This window comes from Sphaeramia orbicularis, chromosome 22 (assembly GCF_902148855.1).
Source record: "Sphaeramia orbicularis chromosome 22, fSphaOr1.1, whole genome shotgun sequence".
Taxonomy (NCBI): domain Eukaryota; kingdom Metazoa; phylum Chordata; class Actinopteri; order Kurtiformes; family Apogonidae; genus Sphaeramia; species Sphaeramia orbicularis.
In genome coordinates, this window is record NC_043978.1 from 55394355 (window position 1) to 55408208 (window position 13854).

At 46.0% G+C, this 13854-nt stretch overlaps 1 protein-coding gene across 1 annotated transcript in view; it reads right to left on the reverse strand.

Annotated features, from left to right (window-relative positions):
* The window catches only part of syne1b (spectrin repeat containing, nuclear envelope 1b), a 211586-nt gene extending 199624 nt beyond the window's left edge, over positions 1–11962 (reverse strand). Inside the window, exon 1 of the mRNA XM_030126274.1 lies at positions 11881–11962. Within this exon, the coding sequence (XP_029982134.1) occupies positions 11881–11947 (67 nt within the window). The 5' untranslated portion in view covers positions 11948–11962. The remainder of the gene's footprint in view (positions 1–11880) is intronic.
* Between the last annotated feature and the right edge of the window lie 1892 nt (positions 11963–13854).

A 13854-nucleotide genomic window follows, 5' to 3' on the forward strand; every position in this document is an offset into this window, starting at 1 on the left:
CGATACTCAGTGTGTGTACTCGTACTCGTACTCGTAAAAGATATCTGATACAAATGCACCGATCCCACTTGTGTCCGTGTGCCATTCCCGTTCAGTGCAGCAGGTACGAGGAGGAGGAAGAATGTGTGTGAGTGTGAAGAGTGTGGAGATGGAACCAAAGAAATGATCCGAGTAACACTGACAGTACCGTTCACACAGATACAGACGCAGCCTTCTGTCTGTAATCTGACTACATTCATCTGTTTTCCAGCTGATGGAGGATGAGTACCCAGACACAGAATACCAGCGGGAGTACGGAGCGGTGCGGACCGCCGCCAGCGGAAGTGAAAACCAAACCTGTCACTCATTTGTCTTTTCTCTTCCTGCTGAAGCTAAACTTTTAAACCTTCAGAGAAAACACTAACATTAGTATCACAGTAGTGTTCCTCTGTCGTCTACAGGTTCGTTATTACTGACTTTCTTCTTCTCTCATTAAACTTTCCTCTTCTTCGTGGTATTTGTCCAGTATGGTTAATTCAGAGCGGCGCCCCCTGGTGGATTAACTGACAAACGCTCATTCCAACACATTAAATGTCAGTAGCAGCACTTTGTTCCAGTCAGACTAATGACAACGACAATAAAGCACATTTACAAAAGGAACTAACAACTGGAATGGGATTACTAAGGACTAGGATCAGTACTCGGTATCAGCAAGTACTCAAATGGAAGTACTCATATTCGTACTCATACTCAGTCTGGAAAAAGTGGTATGGGTGCATCCCTGCTTATGTTGTCTTCATGTGCAACATGGGACACCAAACCAAGTCAGTGAAAAATCTCTGAAAACTTCAGAGGAAGACAAACATGGCAGATCACATGACCTCCAGACGTCTCCTCATGCTCTTTTGATGTCTACTTGATTTAAAAGCAGTCCTGATATTCCAGCTGCTCACTACCACGTCCAACTATTACTTGTATTCAGAAGAGTCCTGAACTGAGTAAGACACAGCAGTCTGTGTACTCTGGATGTAGGTCACTCCTGACATACTGACTGACAGGTTGAAATCCTCATGTAAAACAGCTCCTCATCAAGTCGTTTATATCTCAGCAGTCAGATTTAATAAGCCCAATGTAGCACTAGGAGCTAAGTGGCAATTAAAAGCAGACTGCCCCGGCAACAAACACCACAAAGAGCATCAAAGTACTTAAGCATCTGCAATTCACAGGAGTAAAGTAGTTCTTAAGGTGATCTTAGGACAGATGATACCTGCTTGGCTTCACTGGCCTGGGCTGGTCACCTGGGAACGCTGTAAAAGCCCATTTACTCGTGTTGTTCCACTGAACCTGGAGCAGCAGCCTGACTTGAGCTGCAGCAGGCCAGCAAAAACAATTAAGAAGGACAAGAAAGGATGATACAGCTGAGCTCAGGCCAGTTCATTATGTGTTCTGAAACTGAGGATCTATAACTCACTTAATGGTTTCCTAATGTTTGTAACAATGTCATCTAAAGTTGAAAACCACAGAGAAATGTAAGCAAGAGGAGATATGGTTTCCCTTTACTTACATTTTACCGTTATTTAAAAACAAAAAAGTCTTGGAAAAGCATTAGTTTGATACTTGTGCTCATTGGATCATGTCAGTGTGACGGTAGTGTGTCCCTGCAGCTGTTACTGACAGTGTACAGTAGAAGCAGCTCTTCTAGCTGAAAACATGCCTGCGTTCTGTCTTTTATCTGCCTTCTCCCATAATGACCGAACAAAGCCCCTCTTGGTAAGTCCAGATCTCTGACAGTCAGGGTGCTCTACAGCAACTCAGAGCAAAGAAAAGTCTGAGAGTTTCATATTAGACTCATGACAATGTCTGATATGAGATCTGATGACATGAGAGCTGCTGCTCCAGTCCACTGAGACCAGGAGAGTGGACCACATCAGGCCAGTTCTCAGGTCTCTACACTGGACCACATCGGTCCAGTTCTCAGGTCTCTACACTGGACCACATCAGGCCAGTTCTCAGGTCTATACACTGGACCACATCAGGCCAGTTCTCAGGTCTCTACACTGGACCACATCAGTCCAGTTCTCAGGTCTCTACACTGGACCACATCAGGCCAGTTCTCAGGTCTATACACTGGACCACATCAGGCCAGTTCTCAGGTCTCTACACTGGACCACATCAGTCCAGTTCTCAGGTCTCTACACTGGACCACATCAGTCCAGTTCTCAGGTCTCTACACTGGACCACATCAGGCCAGTTCTCAGGTCTATACACTGGACCACATCAGGCCAGTTCTCAGGTCTATCACTGGACCACATCAGGCCAGTTCTCAGGTCTCTACACTGGACCACATCAGGCCAGTTCTCAGGTCTCTACACTGGACCACATCAGGCCAGTTCTCAGGTCTCTACACTGGACCACATCAGGCCAGTTCTCAGGTCTCTACACTGGACCACACATCGGCCAGTTCTCAGGTCTCTACACTGGACCACATCAGTCCAGTTCTCAGGTCTATACACTGGACCACATCAGGCCAGTTCTCAGGTCTCTACACTGGACCACATCAGGCCAGTTCTCAGGTCTCTACACTGGACCACATCGGTCCAGTTCTCAGGTCTCTACACTGGACCACATCAGGCCAGTTCTCAGGTCTATACACTGGACCACATCAGGCCAGTTCTCAGGTCTATACACTGGACCACATCAGGCCAGTTCTCAGGTCTATACACTGGACCACATCGGTCCAGTTCTCAGGTCTCTACACTGGACCACATCAGGCCAGTTCTCATCTCTACACTGGACCACATCAGTCCAGTTCTCAGGTCTCTACACTGGACCACATCGGCCAGTTCTCAGGTCTATACGCTGGACCACATCGGTCCAGTTCTCAGGTCTCTACACTGGACCACATCAGGCCAGTTCTCAGGTCTATACACTGGACCACATCGGTCCAGTTCTCAGGTCTCTACACTGGACCACATCAGTCCAGTTCTCAGGTCTATACACTGGACCACATCGGTCCAGTTCTCAGGTTCTACACTGGACCACATCAGTCCAGTTCTAGGTCTCTACACTGGACCACATCAGGCCAGTTCTCAGGTCTATACACTGGACCACATCGGTCCCAGTTCTCAGGTCTATACACTGGACCACATCAGGTCCAGTTCTCAGGTCTATACACTGGACCCACATCGGTCCAGTTCTCAGGTCTATGCACTGGACCACATCGGTCCAGTTCTCAGGTCTATACACTGGACCACATCAGCCAGTTCTCAGGTCTCTACACTGGACCAAATCGGTCCAGTTCTCAGGTCTGTACACTGGACCACATCAGGCCAGTTCTCAGGTCTATACACTGGACCACATCAGTCCAGTTCTCAGGTCTATACACTGGACCACATCAGGCCAGTTCTCAGGTCTCTACACTGGACCACATCAGGCCAGTTCTCAGGTCTCTACACTGGACCACATCAGGCCAGTTCTCAGGTCCTCTACACTGGACCACATCAGGCCAGTTCTCAGGTCTATACACTGGACCACATCAGCCAGTTCTCAGGTCTATACACTGGACCACATCAGTCCAGTTCTCAGGTCTCTACACTGGACCACATCAGGCCAGTTCTCAGGTCTATACACTGGACCACATCAGTCCAGTTCTCAGGTCTCTACACTGGACCACATCAGGCCAGTTCTCAGGTCTATACACTGGACCACATCAGTCCCAGTTCTCAGGTCTCTACACTGGACCACATCAGCCAGTTCTCAGGTCTATACACTGGACCACATCAGTCCAGTTCTCAGGTCTCTACACTGGACCACATCAGGCCAGTTCTCGAGGTCTATACACTGGACCACATCAGTCCAGTTCTCAGGTCTATACACTGGACCACATCGGTCCAGTTCTCAGGTCTATACACTGACCACATCGGTCCCAGTTCTCGAGGTCTATACACTGGACCACATCAGGTCCAGTTCTCAGGTCTATACACTGGACCACATCAGTCCAGTTCTCAGGTCTATACACTGGACCACATCAGGCCAGTTCTCAGGTCTCTACACTGGACCACATCAGTCCAGTTCTCAGGTCTCTACACTGGACCACATCAGTCCAGTTCTCAGGTCTCTACACTGGACCACATCAGCCCAGTTCTCAGGTCTCTACACTGGACCACATCAGCCCAGTTCTCAGGTCTCTACACTGGACCACATCAGTCCAGTTCTCAGGTCTCTACACTGGACCACATCAGGCCCAGTTCTCAGGTCTTACACTGGACCACATCAGTCCAGTTCTCAGGTCTCTACACTGGACCACATCAGGCCAGTTCTCAGGTCTCTACACTGGACCACATCAGGCCCAGTTCTCAGGTCTCTACACTGGACCACATCAGGCCAGTTCTTCAGGTCTCTACACTGGACCACATCAGGCCAGTTCTCAGGTCTCTACACTGGACCACATCAGGCCAGTTCTCAGGTCTCTACACTGGACCACATCAGCCAGTTCTCAGGTCTCTACACTGGACCACATCAGGCCAGTTCTCAGGTCTCTACACTGGACCACATCAGTCCAGTTCTGCAGGTCTCTACACTGGACCACATCAGTCCAGTTCTCAGGTCTCTACACTGGACCACATCAGTCCCAGTTCTCAGGTCTCTACACTGGACCACATCAGCCCCAGTTCTCAGGTCTCTACACTGGACCACATCCGGTCCAGTTCTCAGGTCTCTACACTGGACCACATCAGTCCAGTTCTCAGGTCTCTACACTGGACCACATCAGCCCAGTTCTCAGGTCTCTACACTGGACCACATCAGTCCAGTCTTCAGGTCTATACACTGGACCACATCAGTCCAGTTCTCAGGTCTCTACACTGGACCACATCAGTCCAGTTCTCAGGTCTCTACACTGGACCACATCAGCCCAGTCTCAGGTCTCTACACTGGACCACATCAGCCAGTTCTCGGTCTCTACACTGGACCACATCAGTCCAGTTCTCAGGTCTCTACACTGGACCACATCAGCCAGTTCTCAGGTCTCTACACTGGACCACATCAGTCCAGTTCTCAGGTCTATACACGGGACCACATCGGTCCAGTTCTCAGGTCTCTAGCACTGGACCACATCAGGTCCCAGTTCTCAGGTCTATACACTGGACCACATAGGCCAGTTCTCAGGTCTCTACACTGGACCACATCAGGTCCAGTTCTCAGGTCTATACACTGGACACATCAGGCCAGTTCTCAGGTCTCTACACTGGACCACATCAGTCCCAGTTCTCAGGTCTTACACTGGACCACATCAGGCCAGTTCTCAGGTCTCTACACTGGACCACATCAGGTCCAGTTCTCAGGTCTCTACACTGGACCACATCAGGTCCAGTTCTCAGGTCTATACACTGGACCACATCAGTCCAGTTCTCAGGTCTATACACTGGACCACATCAGCCAGTTCTCAGGTCTCTACACTGGACCACATCAGGCCAGTTCTCAGGTCTATACACTGGACCACATCGGTCCAGTTCTCAGGTCTCTACACTGGACCACATCAGGCCAGTTCTCAGGTCTCTACACTGGACACATCAGTCCAGTTCTCAGGTCTATACACTGGACCACATCAGTCCAGTTCTCAGGTCTATACACTGGACCACATCAGGCCAGTTCTCAGGTTCTACACTGGACCACATCGGTCCCGTTCTCATGTCTGTACACTGGACCACATCAGGCCCAGTTCTCAGGTCTATACACTGGACCACATCAGGCGCAGTTCTCCAGGTCTATACACTGGACCACATCGTCCAGTTCTCAGGTCTCTACACTGACCACATCAGGCCAGTTCTCAGGTCTACACTGGACCACATCGGTCCCAGTTCTGCAGTCTCTACAACTGGGACCACATCAGGTCCAGTTCTCAGGTCTCTACACTGGACCACTCAGGCCAGTTCTCAGTTCTAACACTGGACCACATCGGTCCAGTTCTCAGGTCTCTACATGGACCACATCAGGCCAGTTCTCAGGTCTATACACTGGACCACATCGTCCAGTTCTCAGGTCTCACACTGGAACCACATCAGGCCAGTTCTCAGGTCTCTACACTGGACCACATCGGTCCAGTTCTCAGGTCTATACACTGGACCACATCGGTCCAGTTCTCAGGTCTCTAGACTGGACCACATCAGGCCAGTTCTCAGGTCTATACACTGGACCACATCAGGCCAGTTCTCAGGTCTCTACACTGGACCACATCAGGTCCAGTTCTCAGGTCTCTACACTGGACCACATCAGGCCAGTTCTCAGGTCTCTACACTGGACCACATCGGTCCAGTCTCAGGTCTATACACTGGACCACATCAGGCCAGTCTCAGGTCTCTACACTGGACCACATCAGTCCAGTTCTCAGGTCTCTACACTGGACCACATCAGGCCAGTTCTCAGTCTCTACACTGGACCACATCGGTCCAGTTCTCAGGTCTATACACTGGACCACATCAGGCCAGTTCTCAGGTCTCTACACTGGACCACATCAGTCCAGTTCTCAGGTCTCTACACTGGACCACATCAGGTCCAGTTTCTCAGGTCTCTACACTGGACCACATCAGTCCAGTTCTCAGGTCTACACTGGTCCCTGTCTCTCACAGAACAGACTTTCAAATTCTCTTGCTTCATATAAAGCACTGAATGGTCCAGGCCCAAAATCCATCAGACCTTCTAGTCCAGTCTGAACCCTCCAGTCCACTCAGGTGGTCTGGTGCAGGTCTGCTCTGGGTTCCAAAAGTCAGAACTAACCGGAGAATCAGTGTTCAGCTTCTATGCTCCGTAGATCTGGAACAAACTACCAGAAAATCTCAGGTCTGAGATCTGAGAGTCTGGGTTCTGTTCAGTCCAGGTTCCAGACTCACCTGTTCACTGGGTTCTGGTTCTGGTTCTGGTTCCAGACTCACCTGTTCACTGGGTTCTGGTTCTGGTTCCTGACTCACCTGTTCACTGGGTTCTGGTTCTGGTTCTGGTTCCAGACTCACCTGTTCACTGGGTTCTGGTTCCAGACTCACCTGTTCACTGGGTTCTGGTTCTGGTTCCAGACTCACCTGTTCACTGGGTTCTGGTTCTGGTTCCAGACTCACCTGTTCACTGGGTTCTGGTTCCAGACTCACCTGTTCACTGGGTTCTGGTTCTGGTTCCAGACTCACCTGTTCACTGGGTTCTGGTTCTGGTTCTGGTTCCAGACTCACCTGTTCACTGGGTTCTGGTTCTGGTTCCAGACTCACCTGTTCACTGGGTTCTGGTTGTGGTTCTGGTTCCAGACTCACCTGTTCACTGGGTTCTGGTTCTGGTTCCAGACTCACCTGTTCACTGGGTTCTGGTTGTGGTCTGGTTCCAGACTCATCTGTTCACTGGGTTCTGGTTCTGGTTCCAGACTCACCTGTTCACTGGGTTCTGGTTCTGGTTCTGGTTCCAGACTCACCTGTTCACTGGGTTCTGGTTCTGGTTCCAGACTCACCTGTTCACTGGGTTCTGGTTCTGGTTCTGGTTCCAGACTCACCTGTTCACTGGGTTCTGGTTGTGGTTGTGGTTCCAGACTCACCTGTTCACTGGGTTCTGGTTCTGGTTCCAGACTCACCTGTTCACTGGGTTCTGGTTGTGGTTCTGGTTCCAGACTCACCTGTTCACTGGGTTCTGGTTCTGGTTCCAGACTCACCTGTTCACTGGGTTCTGGTTGTGGTTCTGGTTCCAGACTCATCTGTTCACTGGGTTCTGGTTCTGGTTCCAGACTCACTGTTCACTGGGTTCTGGTTGTGGTTCTGGTTCCAGACTCACCTGTTCACTGGGTTCTGGTTGTGGTTCTGGTTCCAGACTCACCTGTTCACTGGGTTCTGGTTGTGGTTCTGGTTCCAGACTCACCTGTTCACTGGGTTCTGGTTCTGGTTCCAGACTCACCTGTTCACTGGGTTCTGGTTGTGGTTCTGGTTCCAGACTCACCTGTTCACTGGGTTCTGGTTCCAGACTCACCTGTTCACTGGGTTCTGGTTGTGGTTCTGGTTCCAGACTCACCTGTTCACTGGGTTCTGGTTCTGGTTCCAGACTCACCTGTTCACTGGGTTCTGGTTCCAGACTCACCTGTTCACTGGGTTCTGGTTCTGGTTCCAGACTCACCTGTTCACTGGGTTCTGGTTCTGGTTCTGGTTCCAGACTCACCTGTTCACTGGGTTCTGGTTCTGGTTCCAGACTCACCTGTTCACTGGGTTCTGGTTGTGGTTCTGGTTCCAGACTCACCTGTTCACTGGGTTCTGGTTCTGGTTCCAGACTCACCTGTTCACTGGGTTCTGGTTGTGGTTCTGGTTCCAGACTCATCTGTTCACTGGGTTCTGGTTCTGGTTCCAGACTCACCTGTTCACTGGGTTCTGGTTCTGGTTCTGGTTCCAGACTCACCTGTTCACTGGGTTCTGGTTCTGGTTCCAGACTCACCTGTTCACTGGGTTCTGGTTCTGGTTCTGGTTCCAGACTCACCTGTTCACTGGGTTCTGGTTGTGGTTGTGTGTTCCAGACTCACCTGTTCACTGGGTTCTGGTTCTGGTTCCAGACTCACCTGTTCACTGGTTCTGGTTCTGGTTCTGGTTCCAGACTCACCTGTTCACTGGGTTCTGGTTGTGGTTCTGGTTCCAGACTCACCTGTTCACTGGGTTTGGTTCTGGTTCCAGACTCACCTGTTCACTGGGTTCTGGTTCTGGTTCTGGTTCCAGACTCACCTGTTCACTGGGTTCTGGTTCTGGTTCCAGACTCACCTGTTCACTGGGTTCTGGTTGTGGTCTGGTTCCAGACTCACCTGTTCACTGGGTTCTGGTTGTGGTTCTGGTTCCAGACTCACCTGTTCACTGGGTTCTGGTTGTGGTTCTGGTTCCAGACTCACCTGTTCACTGGGTTCTGGTTCTGGTTCCAGACTCACCTGTCACTGGGTTTGGTTGTGGTTCTGGTTCCAGACTCACCTGTTCACTGGGTTCTGGTTCTGGTTCTGGTTCCAGACTCACCTGTTCACTGGGTTCTGGTTGTGGTTCTGGTTCCAGACTCACCTGTTCACTGGGTTCTGGTTCTGGTTCCAGACTCACCTGTTCACTGGGTTCTGGTTGTGGTTCTGGTTCCAGACTCACCTGTTCACTGCTGCCTTTGACTAAAAGGCTTTGGACTTTTTAAATTGTATATTCTCTTTCCAAACTCTGCACTGTGACTCTTTCATGGTGTGTGTTTTATATTTGTGGTTTTCTGTGCTGTTTTCTTGCTGTTTTAATCACTTCTACATGTTTCTTTATAATGTTTTAAATGTGTTTCTTTTCCCCTGTCGTTGTATTTCATGTCCTGTGTGAAACACCTGGAATTGCCCTGTTGCTGAAATGTGCCATACAAATGAACTTGCCTTGCCTTGATGACTGATTTGTATTTCCTGGGACGGCAGTCATTACAATATGAAATGTCCCCACAAATATAACCACATGTTTCTTCGCATCCTGTTAGACACACAGTCTTAACTAAAGTGAAACTAAAGGAGCGCTGTCATCAATACACTTCACCAAGCAGCACACAGGAAGGAGTTGTACGCTGAGGTCATTTCAAACTGCTCGGTCTTTCCAAACTGAGCTGCAATTCAACAAATTTAGCACCAACAAGGCCCCTCAAGAAAAACAGGACTTAATGTAAGTCCTGTGCAATTCTGACTTTAAAGCTAGGTGAACTGAATGTGCCAATAATTTGTCCAGTTTGATCAACCCCTCTCTGTAGGACACCTCTAAAGACAGGAAGCTGTAAAAAAGGCCCCAGACTAACTGACTGTCTACAGAGCGCCCAGTAAACCACTAGCAGAGGATCATCTTCCAGATGTGAGCCCAAACCAAAATCTACCGCTTCCTGCCATCAAACACACGACAGTGGCTGGCACGTCGCATGCTATGTGGGTAGAGTTCAAGTGAACATTAGTGACACTGGTGCTTGTATCGGGTAAAAAAAAAAAAGAGAGAGAAAGTAATTACATTTCTTTATATTGTACTGTATTGTCTAAGAAATTTCCTGGAAAACATTAAACATTCTGGCCAAGAATGTTTTGTTGTATATGTAGTATTTAAATTAATAATTAGTCATTTAAAATGTCAATCTACATGTTTAAAATGTTAAATCTACATGTTACTCTGTAAATATGTTACAGTTGGATGTGTTTTTTACAGTATTGTTCTAGAAACCACAGCTGACAGTTTGTTTTTTGTTTTTTTTCTGTAAAAACAACCGATTTTTTTTTTTTTTTTTTTTACAGTGTTGCTATGAGAGAAAACTTTTTTCCATAATTTAAGACTTTCACACAAAATTCCAGACTTTTCAAGGTCCGGAAAACAGCATTTCAAAATTCCATACTTCTTAAGACTTTCCAGACCAGTGCAAACATCCTGCGCTGTGTTTTTCAATATGTTAATATAAAGCTAATACAAGTAAAACAAGTAAACGGAAACAGCTCTACAGGAAACCAAGCTTTTGTAGAGTAGAAACTGGGCAGCCCTGGCACAACCGCAGATGATGTTTCGTAACAGTCACTATGGAAACAAGCACTAAAAGTTACTGTATCCAGAAATACATCTGAACTGATGGATGGATGGTAGTGGTTTAATGCCCGTGTAAAGAATGGGAGACACCAATACAAAGAGAGCCTCACTACTGATGCAGTCTCCTCACACGGGCACAGAGCATGTCGGGTTAAAATCCTGTTCAGTGTGTTTTCTGTGCATTTATGAGCCACAGTTGTTGTAACTCATGACTGAACTTCCTGATGCTCATCAGCTGGCTTCAAAACAAAATAATGATGTAGAATTAAGAGCCAGGCAATACACTCATGAACAATAATACCAAAATGCTCAGTCAACACCAATAATGAATCAAGATAAATGTAAAATAACCATTTCATTCAAGGTTAAGGATGATTTTGGGCCTGTGTGAAAGTTGAAGAAAGTAGATGGCCGTATGTGGCAAGGAAACAACACCAAACGAGACCAGACAAAAAGATAAAGCAAAGTGAAAGTATGGCAAACTTATGTGTGGTTTGGAGATAAATGTAAACTTAGGACTTGAATAAAACTGCTCACATCCTGTGACATGATCAGACAACAAGAGAAAAGAAAAGCCTTTTCGGACATGACACAATGTGAAATTTCTTCTATAACAAATCTGAAAAAAATCTGAGATTTAGAAGACAAATGTTGCTAAGGCATGCTCTAAATGTGCTGAGATCAGGAATGGCATCCACCGCTGATTATAACAAATCATATTACTGCACATCACGTCCTTGTTACCCTTCTGGGACACCCAAACAATGTACTTTTTTTTGCTTTGGTCACAAGATATCACAAGAATGAACAGTAATTTTCTTATTATTCCAAATGCAATTATGTGCTAAAATATAACAAAGTGACAAAGAAACAATGTGCCCAGGAAATCCAATCACTGAAATGAGTGATTTTATTACGTTTTCAAAGGCTAAAATGTTCTATTACATAGTATAAACAATAAGTTCCTTACTTACTCACAATATTGATTTTTAGGTTGCATTTTTACACCCTTAGGTAATAGATATTTGACTTTTCTAGCACACAAGCCAAAGTAACATAAGGAAAGCAAAAGGCACAGTGTTAAAGCAAAATACAAAAACTACAGTGAAGAAAAATCCCACTCTCATAATTCAGGCAAGTAATAATAAGACTGTAAAATGTGAAAGGACTTTTTCTCAGGTTATGCCTCATGTATCAGTGTGTATTGGGGGGGGTGTAAGCGCACTGCCTCACAGAAGCCGGCAAACTTCAGATGGGCATGGAGCCCAGGCCTTGAATCAGCACAATATTACAGCAGCGCAAGAGGAGAGAATGTGTCGGCCAGGATGACACTTACCCTGCAGCTTCTGCATGACATTAGCGATGTCCAGCGCCGCTCGGCCGTACAGCCGTGGAGAGGCCATGTCGTCTGAGTGCAGCTACACTGACACCATGGATGGTCCTGGATGCTGAGGAGATCCTTCACAGCTGTCCGGACTGGGACGTCCCCTCTGCTCCTCCCCCCTTCTCTCTCCTCCGTTCTCTCTCTCTTCCAAATTCACTGCAGGACAGGGTCCAATTGAATCTCCGGTTTCATGCAGGGACAAGCAGGTTTACTGCCCAATAGAAGCTCGTTTTCACTTCACTGCCTGCAAAAGAAAAGACTGTTAAAGAGATCTGGCTAAAGCCACACCTACACTCAAGGAGGAATAGGACAGTTTTGCTCACTGCCTATTCATTTTTTATTTTTAATGATTTATTTCAAATATGGATAGATACAAGCTTCCTGATTACTACTATTTGACTTCTATGCACAACATAATATAGAAATGAAAGTTCAAGGAAGCATAAAATAATAATACACACAGAAAGAAAAAGAAAAAAGTCATATTTGAAACGGAGGTGAGAAGAAGCAGAGCTTATATTAGCTCTGACCCCTTTGTCTAAACAACAATATCTACATATATACATATACATATATACACCCATATATGTACACATCTATCTATCTATACATATATATACACATACATATATACACTTCCACACATATCGTATCATATATATACACACATATATATACACATACACCTACATATACACATACCGATGGCCAGAATACAAAACCTCCTAACTGAAAAAAAATCACTTTTTTCAGGAAACAAAAAAACCTTTAGTTTCTTCTAGTATGGTCTTTGTTACAGATATCCAAGCATATTCTCCTGTTCTCAGACTCTCTTTCTATATTATGTGTTAACAATACACACTAGGTACACTAGGTTTAATGTGAAAACTGAAAATCTAAAATGTGCAGATAGGAGGTTTTGTTTTTGGCCATGGATACACATATATGCATTACACACACTGTGACTAAACTGAAGCTGTAGTGAATGACAATATGAAATATATTCCAGCTGAACATTTGATCAAATTGCAATGTCAGCCTGTGCAATTAAACAATCAGAAAAGGCTGCAAATTAATTGTCCAGTTTGTTTGGTGATAGTTTGGATTCAATGATGTACTATGTAAAACAATTTCTACATTTTTGTATTTTGTTATACAAATTCAAGTTTCTATGACTTAAAAACACACTTGAAAATGATCAGCAATCTGTGCATTTTCCTTTTTAACAAACAAAGCAAAGATTTAAATCTATGGAATTAGTTTAATTAACCTGTGGAATTGACACAGTTAACATTGTCAACAAAGTGTTGATATGTTTGTCTTTTGTTTTGCTCTGAACAAAAGTTCTCTATAAAAGGCTGAACTAAACTGGACACCAACTAATGTATGCATTATGCCTCTGTATTTGGTCACAAGCAGTAATCCATATAAGATAATGTGCTTTTTTGGAAAAACATGGCAGCTGAAGAGGTCATGAGGACATCAAATCAAATCATGTAAAACCCTGATCTAATTATGCTTTCGAAGGTTTAAAGTGCTAGGAATAGGACAGAGACAGGGCCGTACTTAGGCTGCAAACAATAAACCATTGCTTTATTGGCAGGAAGAACCACCATCCACTCTGTCCTCCGGTCTACGCTTGGGACTGAACTCTGTTCACATTTGACTGAAAATACAGACCAAACTTTACACCAAGATACAAAGACAGATAAAATACACATGAGCTGGCGTTTCCTAAAAATACACACACTGTACAAAATGACTGTAGAATTCACCACCAAAAAGTTGTAAAATTGCAACAGAAAAAAACTAAGTGACAATACAATGCAAAGATATTTATTTGAAAAGATTTTTGTGTTAACGACTGAATCAAATACTAGCTGTAGTTTTACAGGAAGAGTATGTGAACAAAACCAGATTAGTATG